This window comes from Aotus nancymaae, unplaced genomic scaffold, assembly GCF_030222135.1.
Source record: "Aotus nancymaae isolate 86718 unplaced genomic scaffold, 86718_ANA_hifiasm-v0.15.2.pri h1tg000012l, whole genome shotgun sequence".
NCBI classification, from domain to species: Eukaryota; Metazoa; Chordata; class Mammalia; order Primates; family Aotidae; genus Aotus; species Aotus nancymaae.
Window position 1 is genome coordinate 12,935,168 of NW_026988423.1, and position 18,952 is coordinate 12,954,119.

The 18,952-nt window shown below is 43.3% G+C and overlaps 1 protein-coding gene across 2 annotated transcripts in view; it reads left to right on the forward strand.

Moving 5' to 3' along the window:
- Positions 1-18,952, forward strand: part of ACAT1 (acetyl-CoA acetyltransferase 1) — a 30,184-nt gene that overhangs the window by 2,078 nt on the left and 9,154 nt on the right. For both annotated transcript variants that reach the window (XM_012474590.3, XM_064375396.1), the window contains exons 2-5: positions 13,198-13,245; positions 15,392-15,509; positions 16,083-16,178; positions 16,699-16,799. In XM_012474590.3, coding sequence (XP_012330013.2) covers positions 13,198-13,245; positions 15,392-15,509; positions 16,083-16,178; positions 16,699-16,799 — 363 coding nt within the window. The remainder of the gene's footprint in view (positions 1-13,197; positions 13,246-15,391; positions 15,510-16,082; positions 16,179-16,698; positions 16,800-18,952) is intronic.

Below are 18,952 nucleotides of genomic sequence, written 5' to 3' on the forward strand. Positions count from 1 at the left end.
GCAATTAACATTCGTGTGTATGTGTCCTTATAGTAGAACGATTTATAATCCTTTGGATATATACCCAGTAAAGGGATTGCTGGGTCAAATGGAATTTATGTTTCTAGGTCCTTGAGGAATCGCCACACTGTCTTCCACAATGGTTGAACTAATTTACACTCCCACCAACAGTGTAAAAGTGTTCTTATTTCTCCACATCCTCTCCAGCATCTGTTGTCTCCAGACTTTTTAATGATCACTATTCTAACTGGTGTGAGATGGTATCTCAATGTGGTTTTGATTTGCATTTCTCTAATGACCAGTGATGATGAGCATTTTTTCATATGTTTGTTGGCCTCATGTATGTCTTCTTTTGTAAAGTGTCTGTTCATATCCTTTGCCCACTTTTGAATGGGCTGCACAAGCCCTCTTGATGAGACCCTCATGCAGTCTCCATGTTGAGAAGACATTCTTCGGACCACAGCAGTATTCCCTGCTCTGCAGCCACTCTTTGGTGTTCCCCGGTGTTACTGCGCTCTCTGATGGTCTTTACCTTAGGCCTCCTGTTGCTGCTTAATTTCTAATTAACTGCACCAATAATATAGTTTAGTTCGGTGTATAAACTTCATTGTACTCTGCACCAAGCAAGCTTATAATTGTTTACCTAGAATTAACATAGGTCTCCCCCTGGCCATCTTGACCCACAGCTATCAGAGGTCATTTCCAGTTCTCATGTGTGGGCTTAGAGTAACATTACTTGCACCGCGGAGGTGGCAGTAGGAGCTGTGTAAGAGATGGTGAAATAACCAGTGTAGGACTTGACAATTATGGAGTGAGGGTGCAGAGCCAAGGGAAAAGGAGGAGTCTAACATTAATCCTGGGTGACTGAGATAATAGAAAAGTCAAAGGGCATAGGTTTCCAGGGAAGATGAGTTCTTCGCCATTAGTCTCATGGGATGAGTGATGAAATCACAAGAATGTAAGTAGGTTATCTTGGGTTTCAATGAGTATTGATTAGGTGAGACAGGTGAACTAGGTACTCTAGATATGTTTTAAAAAATGCAGAATCTTCTTAATTTATGGTTTAATTAAAATCTTATAATCAGGCAGGTCGAGGTGGATCATGCCAATAATCCCAGCACTTTGGGAGGCTGAGGTGGGTAGATCATTTGATGTCAGGAGTTCTAGACCAGCCTGGCCAACATGGTGAAACCCCTCCTCTATTAAAAATAATAATAATAAAAAAATTAACTGGGTGTGGGGGTGGGCGCCTGTAATCCCAGCTACTCGGGGGCTGATGGAGGAGAATCAGTTGAACCCAGGATGGGAACATTGCAGTGAGCTGAGATTGTGCCACTGCACGCCAGCCTGGGCAACAGAGCAAGACTCCATCTAAACAAAAAACAAAACAAACAAAAGATCTTAGAAATACAAATACTCATGAAAAGAATGAGCCTGTACATGGTCTAGTGTATGATAGGTGACAGTCATGTTATTGAACTCTCGGAAGCAGTTGTATTGGATACTTGATTTAAAGGGGGTCATTTACTGAATCATAAACAGGATTTTCAGTTTTCTGGGCTATGTGGCAGAATGAAATTTGACCTCTTGCTCATTACATTGGCTCTTTTCCCTTTGCCTACCAGGTCTCTTTTATGGTCAATGAATCTTTGTGGACTTTATTGGGGTTCCTTGCCTTTCTAGCTCTAAATCACTTCTCTCTCTGGTCACAGGAGTGGTCTTTACTCATTACCTCCCATTTATCCTGCATCCATTTCTCCTTGACTCTGCAGTCAAATTTCTGTGCCACTCACGCTGAAAAATACCAGTGATTTCCTTTTTCTGTGGTTTTTCATTGTTTTAAAAAATCTATATTTTCGTTTTTGTAAAGATGGGGCTTCGTTCTGTTGGCCAGGCTGGTCTTCCCTGGCTTCCCAAAGCACAGGGATTACAGGTGCGAGCCACTGTGCTCCGCTGGTGTTTCTTCCTCTTGACCTTGATCCTATATTTGACACTATTGACCACTCCCTCCTTAAAACTCCCGTTTTGTGTTTTGATCCAGTTTTATTCAGCTCCTTTTAATACTTAGATTTTTTAAAAAAATTCCTATATTGTGCCAGTCTTGGGCAGATTTGCTCTCAGATTCATTTCTCTCCCCTCCCCTAGTCTGTCTGCATTACTGTAGGCTGACCAGCATGAGCTGGCTTCTGGCTGGGTGTAGCCACCAGTGGAAGATTGGAAGATAGGAGGAAGGAAGAAGCCGGGACAGTTTCTCTGACTGTCTCTGGCAGTGTCTGCATCTCTTGTGGTTCCTGCTTCTGCCGGGTTCCTGACCCCTCGGCTTTGGTAACCTTGCTGCTTCCCTTTGACCTAACAGCCTATATGCTAGTTCCTTCCTTTTTTCCTGTTGCTAATTTCTCTCTTTTTTTTTTTGAGACCAAGTTTTGTTGCCCAGGTGAGTGCAATGGTGAGATCTTGGCCCACTGCAACCTCTCCCTCCCAGGTTTAAGCAATTCTCCTGCCTCAGCCTCCTGAGTAGCTGGGAATACAGGTGTCTGTGCGCTACCACACTTGGCTAATTTTTGTATTCTTAACCCTGTGTTGGCCAGGCTATTTTCAAACTCCTGACCAGCCCCCCAGGTGATCCACTTCAGGTGATCTGCCCACAGCGGCCTCCTAAAGTGCTGGGATTACAGGTGTGAGCCACCACACCTGGCCCCCTTCCCTTTTTCTAATCTTGCCCTAGTACACTCAGTTCTCTGCACTGCAGCCAGAGTGGTCTTTTTTATGACATAAAAGCTTTCGGTGGCTTGTCATTGCCCACAGGCCAGAATCTAGACCCTTATCACGATCTGTTGGGCCGCACTTACTTCTGTGGCCTCAGTTGCTGCTGTGCTGACTCTACTTTTGTCACAGGATCCTTCTTTCTATACTTGGTATGTGTGTCAGCTTTGTTCCTAATTCCTGACCTTTGTCCTACTTGTTCCTGATGCCTCAAATGCTCTTTTCCTGGGTCTTTCCAAGGGTGATTCTTTAACATTCATTTCTCAGCTCCATTGACATTTCTAGAAGGCCTTTTCTGACCCTACCATGTAAAGTAGGCCCTCAGTTACTCTCTAGTTCATTATTTTACTTTGCTGGTTTCGTAACATATTTACCGTAGCTGAACTTTTGTTTCTCTGAGTTATTGGTAAGTTTCAGACTTCTTCAAATATTTGTTTAATGTCTGCTGGCATCACTGGGATAGAAAATAAATCAGTCTCTTCTTGGAATTCAGTCTAGTGGGGAGAAAAGCCACCGGAGGATTACAACATTATATATTCTGGAACAATTAGAATGCCCATGGGTGAGGTTGGGTGCAGTGGCTCATGCCTGTAATCCCAGCACTTTGGGAGCCTGAGGCAGGAGAATCACTTGAACTGGGGAAGCAGAGGTTGCAGTGAGCCCAGATCGTGCCACTGCACGCCAGCCTGGGCAACAAAGAGCAAAACTCTGCCTCAAAAAAAAGTGCGCACGGGTGTTGTGGAAGCTGAGATAGGAATGCCGACCTCTGCCTGGTATGGGCCAGGTCTTGAGTTGGTGCTGCAGCTGAGCCCTCCCTGAAAGATAATTGCGTTATGCAGATAAAACTTGATGGGTTGTGTTCATTCAGCATGTATTTACTACACACTATAAGGTTCAGTGTCCTGACCATACTGTAATTTTGTCATTCATTTCTGATATTTAATGAGCACTAGGCACTGTGCTGAGGATAGGGATGTAGCAGTGAACAAGAGACACGTCTTGCCATCAGGAATCCTGCATTAGGCTGGAGGGTGAACCACATACTTAAAGTGTGAGAGGTGCTTTGAAAGAAATAATGATACTCATATAGAAGAGGAAAAAATAGAGGGCAACTTTAAATAAAGTAGGTTAGAGTACGTTAGGATTCACTCTGGGAATGTGTCATTAGGAAAGACATGAAGAACAAAAATGAGCCAGCCATGGAGAGCTAGGGAGACTTTTTGTTTTGTTTTTGATTTTCTTTGGATCACACTTTTGCCCGGGCTAGGTTGCAGTGGCATGATCTTGGCTCACTGCAACCTCTGCCTCCTGGATTCAAGCAATTTTCCCACCTCAACCTCTCAAGTAGCTGGGACTACAGGTGCCCACTACCACACGCCTTGCTAATTTTTGTATTTTTAGTAGAGATGGGGTTTCACCATGTTGGCCAGGCTGGTCTTGAACTCCTAACCTCAAGCGATCTGCCTGCCTCAGCCTCCTAAAGTGCTGGGAGTACAGGCGTGAGCCACAGTGCCTGGCCTGAGGAGACTATTACTGGCAGAGACCCTGAGGTACTGGGATAGGGTTTAGAACAAAGAGATGCCAGTGGCTGGCACAGAGCAAGAGTGATGTAAATTTGCAGAGAAAACCAAGAGCCAGGTCATGCAGGGCCTTGTAGGACGAGGTGAAGAGTTTGGGTATCATCCCAAACACAATGAAAAGCCATGAAATAATTTTAAACAGTAGAGTGATGTGATCTGATTTAAATTTTCGAAACCAGATGGACTGTAGAGAGGTATCAGGAGAAGCAGGGAACTAGGCAGAAGGTCATTAATAGGAACAAGAGATGGTGGCTTGCACTAGGTGGCCGCAGTGGAGATGAGGCAGAGCAGATGAATTTAGTTACATTTTGGACACTGTTGACAGTATCTGGGTTTTACGGATTGGAATAAAGGGAAGCATGAAGGGTGATTTTGGATTGAGCACCTGAGAATGCTGGGAACAAACAGGTTTTCTTTCTTTCTTTTCTTTTTTTTTTGAGACCGAGTCTTGCTCTGTCACCCAGGCTGGGGTGCAGTTGGAAAATCTTGGCTCACTGCAACCTCTGCCGCCTCCATTTAAGCAATCACCCTGCCTCAGCCTCTGGAATAGCTGAGATTACAGGCAAGGAACGTACCCCCATGCCCTGCTAATTTTTTTTTTTTTTTTTTTTTTTTTTTTTTTGTATTTTTGGTAAAGACGGGATTTCACCATGTTGGCCAGGCTGGTCTTGAATTTCTGACCTCGTAATCCGCCTGCCTCGGTCTCCCAAAGTGCTGGGGTTACAGGCGTGAGCCTCTGCTCCTGGCCACAAACAGGTTTTTCTAGAGTTGGAAATTGCTAGCTATGATTTGGACATTCACTTGCCGCTGTCAGGTTGGCGATTGGTTGTGAGTCCGGTGGTTAGTTGACAGGTCAGGGTTGGAGATAAATTTGGAACATCATCAGCACATAAATGGTTTTTAAAGCCATAGGACTGGATATGATTATCTAAGGAGATAGTGAAGTTAAATTAACAGAGGCCTGGAACAGAGCTCTGGGCCATTCTGCACTTGTTGGAAGGGAAAGAGGAGATAGTAAAGGAGACTGAGGTAAATATGACTAATGAGGAAGGAAGGAGGCCACGTATGTAATGGAAGCCAAGACAAGGAACAGTTTCTGCAGCCGATTACACGTATTACCTCATTCTCATTATAGCCTGTGGAGGGTATTTGAGAAAACCAAGGTAAGTGTGTCTAAGTAACTTGCTTGAGAATACTCAGCTTGCAGGGCACAGTGGCTCACGCCTGTAAACCCAGTACTTGGGAAGGCCAAGGCAGGAGGATTGCTCAAGCCCAGGAGTTTGAGACCAGCCTGGGTGAGACAGTAAGACTCTGTCTCTACCAAACAAAGAAACAAACAAAGAATACTGAGCTAGGAAGCCCAGGCGCTTAACTGCTTGGCATGTATCTCAGATAAAGGTGAGCCCAGTCTTGCTGAGATGTTGAAAGGTTAAGTGAGACCATTATAGTGAGTTGGATTTTGCTACACAGACATTGTTGATCTTTCCCAGGACCAACAGTGGTAAACTGGCAGAAATAAAATCTGGATCTGAGTGGGTTGAATCGTAAAGAGGAGGTGAGGACAAGTAAACAGACATTGTAGGTGCATGGAGACTCTTTCTTGCCAAAGGGAACTCAAGTGAGATGAGGCCATGCCTCATGCCTGTAATCCTAGCACTTTGGGAGGCTGAGACAGGCAGATCACCTGAGATCAGGAGTTCAAGACCAGCCTGGCCAACATGGTGAAACCCCATCTCTACTAAAAATACAAAAATTGGCCGGGCATTGTGGCATGCCTGTAGTCCCAGCTACTCGGGAGGCTGAGGCAGGAGAATCACTTGAACCTAGGCGGCAGAGGTTGCAGTGCACTCTAGCCTGGGTGACAGAGCAAGACTCTGTCTCAAAAAAAAAAAAAAAAAAAAAAAAAAGAAGTGAAAGCTCAGTGGGAATGTGGGTCAAGAGACATATGTTTGTTTTTACTTTTTTTTTAGGTGGGGGGAATCTTAGCTGTTTGTATGTTTATGGAGTTATCCAGAAATAAAAGGGATGAATGTCATAGGGGAGAGGGAAAGGATAACTGTGCCATCTTTGAAAAGGCAACTGGAGATGGGATCCAGAGCAAAGTGGAGAAAGTCAGGGAAGCTTCCATTAAACTGAAGCAGAAAAGCTAAAGAAGAGAAGTGGCTTAGTAAACAAGGAACAAACTAGCCAAGTAGAAACCGAACTTTTAAAACTTCAATTTATTTTTATTTCAATAGGTTTTTGGGGAACAGGTGGTGTTTGATGATATAAGTTCTTTAGTGGTGATACTTGAGATTTTGGCTTACCCATGACTTGAGCAGTGTACACTGTGTCCAGTGTATAGTCTTTTATCCCTCACCCGCCTCCCACCCTTTCTGTTGAGTCCTCAAAGTTTATTTTTCTTGAGATGGAGTCTCGCTCTGTCGCCCAGGCTGGAGTGCAGTGGCATGATCTCGGCTCACTGCAGCCTCCACCTCCTGTGTACTGTACAAGTGATTCTCCTGCTTCAGCCTCTCGAGTAGCTGGGACTACATACACATGCCACCAAATCTCGCTTACTTTTGTATTTTTAGTAGACACAGGGTTTTACCACATTGGCCAGGATGGTCTCGATCTCTTGATCTCGTGATCCGCCTGCCTTGGTCTCCCAAAGTGCTGGGATTACAGGTGTGAGCCACTGCGCCCGGCCATTGTATCATTCTTATGCCTCTGTGTCCTTGTAGTGTAGCTCCCACTTTTTTTTTTTTAATTATTTTTATTATTAATTTTTTGAGACAGGATTCGCTCGTTGCCCAGGCTGGAGTGCAGTGGTGCAGTCTCGGCTCACTGAAACCTCCGCTTCCCGGGTTCAAGCCATTATCCTGCCTCAACCTCCCTAGTAGCTGGGATTACAGCCATGAGCCAACAAGCCCAGCTAATTTTTTGTATTTTTAGTAGAGATGGGGTTTCTCCATGTTGGTCAGGCTGGTCTCGAACTCCCGCCTCACGTGATCCGCCTGCCTCAGCCTCCCAAAGTGCTGGGATTACAGGTGTGAGCCACCGCGCCCGGCCATATAGCTCCCATTTGTAAGTGAGAACATAGGCTGTTGGGTTTTCCATTCCTGAGTTACTTCACTTAGAATGAGAGTCTCTAATTCTATCCAGGTTGCAGTGAATGCCATCATTTCATTCCTTGTTATGGCTGAGTGGTATTCCATGGTATATACAACTCATTTGCTTTATCCACTTATTGATTGATGGGCATTTAGGCTGGTTCCATAGTTTTGCAATTTTGAACTGTACTGCTATGAAAATGTGTGTGCAAGTGTCTTTTTCATATAATGAATTCTTTTTTTTTTTTTCTTCCACTTTTGAGATGGAGTCTTGCTCTGTCGCCCAGGCTGGAATGCAGTGGTGTCATCTCCACTCACTGCAACCTCCGCCTCCTGGGTTCAAGTGATTCTCCTGCCTCAGCCTCCTGAGTAGCTGGGAACACAGGCATGCACCACCATGCTTGGCTAATTTGGTACTTTTTAAAGTAGAGACAGGGTTTCTCTCCATGCTGGTCAGGCTGGTGTTGAACTCCTAACCTCAAGGGATTCACCTGGTTTGACCTCCCAAAGTGCTGGGATTACAGGCGTGAGCCACCGTGCCTGGACTTCATATAATGACTTCCTTTCCTCTGGGTAGATACCCAGTAGTGGGATTGCTGGATCAAATGGTAGTTCTACTTTTAGTTCTTTAAGGAATCTCCAGAAAGGGGACTTTTGGAAGAGATACAATGGGCAAGCATGAGGACATCCAAGGATTGGAAATGAAGTGCAGCTGGCTGGGTGCAGGGACACGTGCCTGTAGTCGCAGATGCTCTGGAGGCAGAGGCAGGAGGATTGCTTGAGTCTAGGAGTTCTGGTTTATTTATTTTTATACGTAAAATTTTGAAAAAAGGAAACAAAGTGCAACTGACCCTGTCAGAATCCAAACTTTAAAATCACTAACCGAGCAGTCTTTTGTCTCTTCTGGTGTGCCATGGTCTATTTCCCCTGTCTCTGAGTATACATGTTCCATTCTTTTGCTTCTCAGCATATTCATGGCCTTTCTCTTTGTCCTAATCTCTGCTTTTCGATGGCATTGGCTGGTCAGCTCCAGCCCCGTGTGACTTTTCAATCCCAGTGCCCACCATCGTCCAACTGACCCAGTCTCTCAGGGTGCTAGCTTATGTGAGTCCATTCCATTCTTGATCCTGTCAGCTCTGGCCAGAGGCAGGGGAGTCACCTTGTGAGTACTTAGGGTTGCCGTTTCCAGAGCTCTTTGAGAAAGGCATGTGTTTGGAAAGGCAGTGACCGGCATGTTTACTGCAAGTAGAAAACATTTTTTGGTAAATTTTATTATTTTTAAATGGAGTCTCGCTCTGTCACCCAGGCTGGAGTATAGTGGCGTGATCTTGGCTCACTGCAGCTTCTGCCTCTGCCTCCCAGGTTCAAGTGATTCTCCTGCCTCATGACTACCAAGTAGCCAGGATTACAGGCATGGACCACTATACCCAGCTAATTTTTGTATTTTTAGTAGAGATGGGGTTTTATCATGTTGGTCAGGCTGGTATCAAACTCCTGGCCTCAAGTGATCCACCTGCCTCAGCCTCCTGAAGTGCTGGGATTATAGGCATGAGCCACTGCACCTGGCCCATGTAGGAACTTTTTATTCAAAGCTGGACCACACATAATATGCTAGCATCCCCTATGATAAGTAGGTTATATAAGCGGCAGTCCTCATTATGTGATATGTTGAGTGAGGGCCACTTGTTTTTATGCAGCTAATACCAGGGAGTACACCTGCTGAGCAGGTACACTTGGGCCTTGCCTTCCTAGGCATACACATAAGTGCTGGCCTGGGTCAGCAGTATACACTATCACTTGAGTGAAGCTTAGGAGGCTGAAAACTAACACAAACCTTCCTTGTCTAATGACATAGCTTTAAGAAAGTAGAAATACAGACAGAGGTAGTATATTACTTTTATTTCAAAGTCTGGACCAACAAGTTAATCTGATAGCAACATGTAACATATCAGTGATCTCTATTGTGTTAACATGAATCTGACACCAAATGTTTGTAAAACTGCCTGAAGCATTTCAGTGATCATTGTACAGCACCATGGAATCGTTCTCCTGTGAATCTGGGATGGTTTGTTTAGCTACTCCTATAAGAACACATGGACACAGGGAGGGGAGCATCACACACTGGGATCTGTCAGAGGGGAAATAGGGGAGGGACAGTAGGGGGTGGGGAGTTGGGGAGAGAGAGTTTGGGGAGAAATGCCCTAGATATAGGTGATGGGGAGGAAGGCAGCACATCACACTGCCATGTATGTACCTATGCAACAATCTTGCATGTTCTTCACATGTACCCCAAAACCTAAAATGCAATTTAAAAAAATGCTACTGCTGTATTTCTTGCCAAATTCTGTCTTAGAAATATGTACAGGTAATTTTAACATTTTTCCCCCTGAAGATTATAATGCTGCTTGAGTGCAGAACCATGTTTTATAGATTTCAGATTCCTCATAATGCCTTCTATAAGGTAAGTGATTGCAACAAGTTTGTCAAGCAAGTGAAGCATTAAATAGTTTGTGTGTCAGTCATCTCTCCCTAAAAAGACTGTAAAGGCCTCTTTGGAATAGGGGCTGCATTGAATATTTGTAATGATGACATTTTTAAATCGAATCAGGACTTAGTTTATTTCATTCAGCAAAGTTGTTAACATAAAGTTTCCACATAAAAGTGACTTATTCCATAATATTAACATCAAAAAAGTGTTTACCTTATAATTAAATTCTGTTCTTCCACTGCCTAGGGAAACATTCTCTCTTTACGGTGCCATTTGCTGTATCTGTTCTCATCCAAACACTATAAAAATCAATTTGGGCCTGGGCATGGTGGCTCACACCTGTATTCCCAGCACTTTGGGAGGCCGAAGCTGGCAGATCTCCTGAGGTCAGGAGTTTGAGACTAGCCTGGCCAACATGGTGAAACCCCGTCTCTAGTAAAAATAAAGTTAGCCGGGCATGGTGGTGAGCGCCTGTAAATCCCAGCTACTCAGGAGGCAGAAACAGGAGAATCGCTTGAACCCAGGAGGCAGAGGTTGCAGTTAGCCGAGATCATGACAGTGCACTTCAGTGTGGGTGACAGCGAGACTACGTCTCAAAAAAAAAAAGTCAATTTGGGGGGGTTCCTTGTTACTGTGACTCTGTTTATAACTCCTGCTTGACAGATCTTTCCTTTGTTCTGTGTTATAAATGGAAAGTTTTAGTTATTTGTGTTGAATCAGGACAAAGCATGTTGATCTGTGAAAAGCTAAATTCTTGGGTCAATTTAAAGTTCAGATATTTGTAGCCTTGTTTGTTGCTCTGTTTACGAGATGATTGCCCATTATAACTTTCCATAATTAGTTGATAAGGTTCTAAATCTAAATTGTCACTTTTGACTGTCTGCTGTGCTTTCTGACCTCAGAGGATAAAAAACTTTATTCTTCCTGGAATGTCGAGGCTGTTGTGAGCCGTGATTGTACCACTGCACTCCAGCCTGGGTGACATAGCAAGACCCTGTCTCAAAACAAAATAAAAAAAATGTATTCTTTGTTCTTTGTCCTGTAAATAGTCTAATTTCACATCAGTTATGTCTCTGAATTGTGTCCTGCGTTGTCAGAATTTACTGTGTGTTGTTTTGTTTTGTTTTTTTAAACGGAGTTTTGCTCTTTTCTCCCAGGCTATAGTCTATAGTACTATGAACATGTGTGTGCAAGTGTCTTTTTTGTATAATGATTTCTTTTTTTTTTTTTTTTTCATTTTTGAGATGGAGCCTTGCTCTGTCACCCAGGCTGGAATGCAGCGGCGTGATCTCGGCTCACTGCAACCTCCGCCGCCTCAGTTCAAGAGATTCTCCTGCCTCAGCCTCCCAAGTGGCTGGGATTACAGGCACCCACCACCACCTCTGGCTAATTTTTGTATTTTTAGTAAAGACGAGGTTTTGCCAACTTGGCCAGGCTGATCTCCAACTCCTGACCTCAAGTGATCCACCCATCTCAGCCTTCCAAAGTGCTGGGATTACAGGCATGAGCCACTGCGCCTGATCTGTTGTTGACATTTGTTCCTAAGAAGCATGGAAAGAACTGAAAAGTAGTAGGGGCAAGATGATTACTCTTTCCTTTAAGAAATAATTTATCTGCTATTACAGATCATATTTATTTATTTATTTATTTATTTATTTTGAGATGGAGTTTCGCTCTTGTTACCCAGGCTAGAGTGCAATGGCGCAATCTCGGCTCACCGCAACCTCCACCTCCCAGGTTCAAGCAATTCTCCTGCCTCAGCCTCCCGAGTAGCTGGGACTACAGGCGCGTGCCACCATGCCCAGCTAATTTTTGTATTTTTAGTAGAGACAGGGTTTCGCCATGTTGACCAGGATGGTCTCGATCTCTTGACCTCGTGATCCACCTGCCTCGGCCTCCCAAAGTGCTGGGATTATAGGCATGAGCCACTGCGCCCGGCCTTACAGATCATATTTATATGAGATGTGTTTGCCTCATATAAAAGACAATTTTTGGAAGTGCATGGGGAGAAACAGCAAGTTTTACTTGAAAACAATCTTAAAGAAATGAGAATATCTGGTCAGGTGCAGTGGCTTACGCCTGTAATACCAGCACTTTAGGAGACAAAGGCAGATGGATTACCTGAGGTTAGAAGTTTGAGACCAGCCTGGCCAACCTGCTGAAACCCCGTCTCTCCTAAAAATACAAAAATTAGCTGGGCATAGTGGTGGGCGCCTGTAATCCGAGCTACTCGAGAGGCTGAGGCAGGAGAATCACTTGAACCCGAGAGGCAGAGGCTGCAGTGAGCCGAGATCATGCCATTCATTGCACCCCAGCCTGGGTGACAGAGCAAGACTCCGTCTCAAAAAAAAAAAAAAAAAAAAAAAATGGAAATGAGAATATCTTGTTAGATTTCAAGAAAGACTTGATTTTTTTTTTTTCTTCAGACAGAGTCGTGCTCAGTTGCCCAGGCTGGAGTGCAGTGGTGCAATCTTGGCTCACTGCAACCTCTGCCTACTGGGTTCCAGTGATTCTCCTGCCACAGCCTCCCAAGTAGCTGGGATTACAAGCATGTGCCACAACACTGGGCTAAGTTTTGTATTTTTATTAGAGACTGAGTCTCACAATGTTGGCCAGGCTGATCTTGAACTCCTGATCTCAGGTGATCTGCCCGCCTCAGCCTCCCAAAGTGCTAGGATTATAGGCATGAGCCACCGCACTTGGCCAAGACTTAGAAATTTTAAGATAGTAAACTTAGAAGTTAAAACATACATTTCCGGCCAGGCGCCGTGGCTCACGCCTGTAATCCCAGCACTTTGGAAGGCCAAGGCAGGTGGATCACCTGAGGTCGGGAGTTCGAGACCAGCCTGACCAACATGGAGAAATCCCATCTCTACTAAAAATACAAAATTAGCCAGGCATGGTGGTGCATGTCTGTAATCCCAGCTACTCGGGAGGCTGAGGCAGGAGAATTGCTTGAACCTAGGAGGTGGAGGTTTCACTGAGCCGAGATTGAGCCACTGCACTCCAGCCTGGGCAACAAGAGCAAACTCTGTCAAAAAAAACAAAAACAAAAACCCAAACACACCATACATTTCCAATGAATAGTTAATCAGAAAAGTTTATTATGAAGCAGTTATATTTTTCTAATTTTTAAAAGTGATATATTCTGACTGCAAAAACTTGGAAATGAAAGCCTAAAGGTACAGGAAGAAATCACTATAAAACCTTATCACTGAGAAATATAAAATGATATAGATTAATATTTTTTACATTATAAATATTTATATTACAGGAAATACGATACATGGAACGAAGTTATGTATCACAACCCACTTTGAAGGTAAGTAATTTAAATTGTGCTTTAAAATTTCCAGAATTTAAAGGAAATGTCAATAAAAATGTATATACTGATGATCTGGGTATATGTGAAGGTCAGAGCAGGATGATACAATGGTTAGGAATAGCTAACTATTGAAATATGAAGTTAAACTAGATTAGTATAATGTAAAAACATTTCAGTTAGTCTCTGCTCATGGTTGCTGCTTCTCCATTGTCTATTGCAAACAACTTTTCCTCTAGAACTGGACACTGTGTAGAAGATCCTAGAAGAGAGGGAGTGGAACAGCTGGGAATTGGACAAGGAGGGCCATTACACCATCTCCTGGGACCTTCTGAGGAGTCCTCTTTTTGTTTTGTTCACTAAAGTGACTTAGTTAAGATCTTCTATCAAAACCTAGGCGACAATTCTGTTATTAATCTATAAATAGGCTGTGGAAGACAAGTGTGAGGACAGAACTGTCACAGTGCTGTTTTATAGTATTCAAGAGGGCTTTTATATTCTTTTGCTTAATGTTCATGTTATTGTCTTATTGTTTAAGAAATTATGGCTCCAGGCCGGGCGCGGTGGCTCACGCCTATAATCCCAGCACGTTGGGAGGCCGAGATGGGTGGATCACGAGGTCAAGAGATCGAGACCATCCTGGTCAACATGGTGAAACCCCGTCTCTACTAAAAATACAAAAATTAGCTGGGTGTGGTGGCGCACGCCTGTAGTCCCAGCTACTCAGGAGGCTGAGGCAGGAGAATTGCCTGAACCCAGGAGACGGAAGTTGCGGTGAGCCGAGATTGCGCCATTGCACTCCAGCCTGGGTAACAAGAGCGAAACTCCGTCTCAAAAATAAATAAATAAATAAATAAATAAATAAAATAGAATAATAAGTTATGGCTCTGGGTGGCTCACGCCTGTAATCCCAGCACTTTGGAAGGCCGAGGTGGGTGGATCACCTGACGTCAGGAGTTCGAGAACAGGCTGGCCAACATGGCGAAACCCTGTCTCTATTAAAAATACAAAAATTAGCTGGGCATAGTGGCAGGTGCCTATAATCCCAGCTACTCAGGAGGCTGAGGCAGGAGAATCCCTTGAATCTGGGAGGCAGAGGTTGCAGTGAGCCAAGATCACACCACTGCACTCTAGCCTGGGCGACAGAGTGGGATTCCATCTCAAAAAAAAAAAAAAAAGTAATTATGGCTCCGGCTTTGTCCTAGTTAAGTGGTAGAGCCCCATCTAAGATACAGGTCTTGATTTCTAGCCCAGAGTTCCTTTTAGTAAGGGACCCTCTTGGTTAGAGTTGTTTATTTTATTTATTTATTTATTTATTTTTTGAGACGGAGTTTTGCTCGTTACCCAGGCTGGAGTGCAATGGCGCGATCTCGGCTCACCACAACCTCCGCCTCCTGGGTTCAGGCAATTCTCCTGCCTCAGCCTCCCGAGTAGCTGGGATTACAGGCACGTGCCACTACGCCCAGCTAATTTTATGGGGTTTCACCATGTTGACCAGGATGGTCTCGATCTCTTGACCTCATGATCCACCCGCCTCGACCTCCCAAAGTGCTGGGATTACAGGCTTGAGCCACTGCGCCCGCCCTAGAGTTGTTTATTTTGCAGTTAACAAGAGTAAAGTGGCAGAGCATGGTGGATCATACCTGTAATCCCAGCACTTTGGTAGGCCAAGACAGGAGGATTGCTTGAGCCCAGGAGTTTGAGGCTGCAATGAGCTATGATCATGCCACTGCATTCCAGCCTGAGCAACTGAGCAAGACCCTGTCTCAAAACAAAAATACAAAAACAAACAAACCAAGTTAGAGTGACCATTTTTCTTAAGTTACAATTGAGGAGTAGAAAGGAAACTTAAGCTTCTGACCTCAAACCTCCTGTGGAGAACTGGGAAGGATCTACATCTGTTTTTTGAGTTGGTTTCTCTAAGGTCTTCCTTAGGGAAAATAGTTGAACAGCTGTAAAGATAATCAATTCAATGGTAGCACTTACTGAATTGGTTATCTTTACAGCTGTTCAACTATTGAGATTATTTTAATTTTTGATGACTACTCATTCATAAGTGTTTTTGGGTATTTATGAATTAGGTTTATTTAATGAAATACGATTTGGGTAAAATACCTATAATTTTTACTATCTTATGTCTTGCCAGGAAGTGGTCATAGTAAGTGCTGCAAGAACACCCATTGGATCCTTCTTAGGCAGCCTTTCTTTGCTGCCAGCCACTAAACTCGGTTCCATTGCAATTCAGGGAGCCATTGAAAAGGCAGGTCAGTAGTTGCTTTGCTTTTTAAGGGAGCAAAATTATTGGATGGAACATATACTTATTTTGCATTAACTATGGATGTAACACTTAGAAATGACTTAATGCAGCCAGGTGCAGTGGCTCATGCCTATAATCCCAGCACTTTGGGAGGCCAAGGCAGGCAGATCATGAGGTCAGGAGTTCAAGACCAGCCTGGCCAACGTGATGAAACCCCATCTCTACTAAAAATACAAAAATTATCTGGGCGTGGTGGCAGACATCCTGTAATCCCAGCTACTTGGAAGGCTGAGGCAGGAGAATCGCTTGAACCTAGGAGGGAGACGTTGTAGTGAGTTGAGATGGCGCCACTGCACTCCAGCCTGAGTGACAGAGCAAGACTCTGTCTCAAAAAAAATAAAAAAGAAATGACTTAATGCCTACATTAAGTCCTAAACAGTTTAGACTGGAACTCAAAACTGGTAAGAAAAAGAAACCATTCCTATTGTGTAATGTCACATATCCTATTAGGTAATCACTAATTATTAAATTGAATTAAATGCCTTTTTGGCTTTTTTTTTTTTTTTTTTTTTAAATACAGGGATTCCAAAAGAAGAAGTGAAAGAAGCATACATGGGTAATGTTCTACAAGGAGGCACAGGACAAGCCCCTACAAGGCAGGCAGTATTGGGCGCAGGTACTAGGAAGATATTTTTGCTTTTATACTTAAAACGTGTAAAATGGGCTGGGTGCAGTGGTTCACGCCTGTAATTGCAGCACTTTGGGAGGCTGAGGCAGGTGGATCACCAGGTCAAGAGATCGAGACCATCCTGGCCAATGTGGTGAAACCCTGCTGCTACTAAAAATACAAAAATTAGTTGTGTATGGTGGCACACACCTGTAATCCCAGCTACTTGGGAGGCTGGGGAATGAGAGTCACTTGAACCTGGGAGGTGGAGGTTGCAGTGAGCCGAGATTGCGCCATTGCACTCCAGCCTGGGTGACAGAGCCAGACTCCATCTCAAAAAATAAAAAAAAAAAAAAGATGTAAAATGGCAGAATGAAGGTTATTTAAGCTTAAATGAAATACTACATGCATTATATAATTTGTAGTCACTGGCAGAAGAAATGTTGCAGATTATAGTAACATGCTCTATTAAAGTTTTGCAGTTGTGTTTGAGTATCTGTTTTTCAAAAGTGACTTATATTGGTTTTAGGCTTACCTATTTCTACTCCATGCACCACCATAAACAAAGTTTGTGCTTCAGGAATGAAAGCCATCATGATGGCCTCTCAAAATCTCATGTGTGGACATCAGGTAAGAAACACCTTTTCCATTTATTAAGCAGAATAATACACAGGGCTAAAAGACACAAAAATTTAGGCATATTCATGCTTTAGAAATGAAATTCTTTCTCATAAGTTACTATGTTTTCTCATACGTTCAAGAGTGTCTGGATTTGCTAAGTCCATTAGAAAAACAATCAAAATGATAGCCTCGGTTGGGTATCAAGCCTGTAATTCAGCACTTTAGAAGGTCAAGGCAGGAGGATCCCAGGAGTTTGAGACCAGCCTAGGCAGCATAGCAAGTGGGACCCTGCTCTTTTAAAAAAAAAGATAGCCAAAGTGATTTGTGTTAAAAAGTAGTTTTTAGGCCCAGGCGCAGTGGCTCAGTCCTATAATCCCAGCATTTTGGTAGGCTGAGGCTGGGGCAGATTACTTGAGGCCAGGAATTCAAGACCAGTTTGGCCAACATGGCAAAACCCCATCTCTACTAAAAATGCAAAAATTAGCTGGGTGTGGTTGCAGGCGCTTGTAATCCCAGCTATCCCGGAAGCTGAGGCACAAGAATCACTTACATCTGGGAGGCAGAGTGAGCTGGGATTGTGCCACTGCACTCCAGCCTGGGAGACAGAGCAAGACTCTGTCCAAAAAAAAAAAAAAGTAGTGTTTAGCCAAGGCATTGGGGTCTTTCTCTGAGGATGGGTGACTAAGAATTAATAAATATTGTATCTGACAGAGTAAGAAGGGTTTTCATTATAAAGAAGAACAAGGTGCTTGACCCTGGGAATCAAATCATTGACTGAGCCCAGGCTTGATGACTAATTTGTACTTTGTACAATGCCTGGATTCAGTTAAGTTCTACAGGCTTTCTAATTGGCCTTAAGCAAGAGACACGCTGCTTAGCACATATATGCTGTCATGTCAGGAGGTGAGACCTGGGCACACAGAAGAACCAGGATTCTCTCGGATCTGAGCTCTTCATTCTTCAGATGAAGATTATCTTCAGTGTGTCTGAGATAGCCACAAAGTTAGAGGGCTGGGCATCTACCGTGTGCCAGTCACTGGAAAAAGAGTGGTGAACAGAACATTGAAAAAAATATCTATATGTGCAGGTCTCTGTTGGACAAATTCCTATAAGAAATGCTGAGTCAGAGGATTTGATCATTTTGATATTAGCAAATGCTTTCCATAAAAGCTGTACCAGTTACACTTTCCAAGAGTTGTGTGACCTGTTTGCCTGCAGCTGCACCAACACTGGGTGGTACCAAACCCTTGTCAAACCAGTGGGTGAAAAATGCTCATGAGATTGTTTAGACTTTCAGAACTGCTTGACGTGGAAAGTTTTGTCTTAATTGATTTATTGTGGTTCTCTAGCAAATACTCTCTGTAGTACATTGAAATCCTTTCATTTAATGTTACTTGATTCATTTGTGCATAAATACAGTGACTTACAGGCATACTTGGAAGTGCTTTGTTTTGAATATTGATGATCTTGGAAAATGGTCAGTTTTACTTTATAATGAAGAATAATTAATACCTTATTTTCTGTCAGTTTTTATTGCCATCACTGCTAGTAAAAAGTACAAGTGAATAAAACTTAGATGAAAACTGGTTAAGAATTTCTGTATTTTGGGATAGGCAAAATATTTAGGTTTCTTTGGTATAGAGCTTGCTTGTCTGTATGCCTGATCAGAGACTGTAAGAAGATATCATTGGCTTTATGTTTATATTAAACTATGTTTTTAACTAGCCCTTATAATGCAAGTGAATTTTTTTTGCTGACTTGTAAAGTAGTAACAGGTTGATTAATATTTATTAAACCTCTATATGCCAGTTGCCAAGGATGTAAAAATATGACAAGGTGTCTGACTTCAAAGGAGCAGAGTCTAGGGGGAAGACTTGACATATAAACATATAATATTAATAAAAGCATTGCACAGTAATTGGGGAACATGAGGGAAGAGAAACTTTCAAGAAAAGATAGAAGTTAAGTGGTCAAGGCAGACATGAAGTAGTGTTCTGATTAGTTTTAAAGGAAATGTAGGTGTTTTTACATGTTGGTGGATAGGTCGGAAAGTACAGAGGTGTGTGTGTGAATGGGCACAGTGTCTCTGGAGAGCTTTAACTAGTTCTGAGTGACCTGAGGTATAGGTCAGGCTATGAGACTGAAAAAAGGGAGAGAAGGCG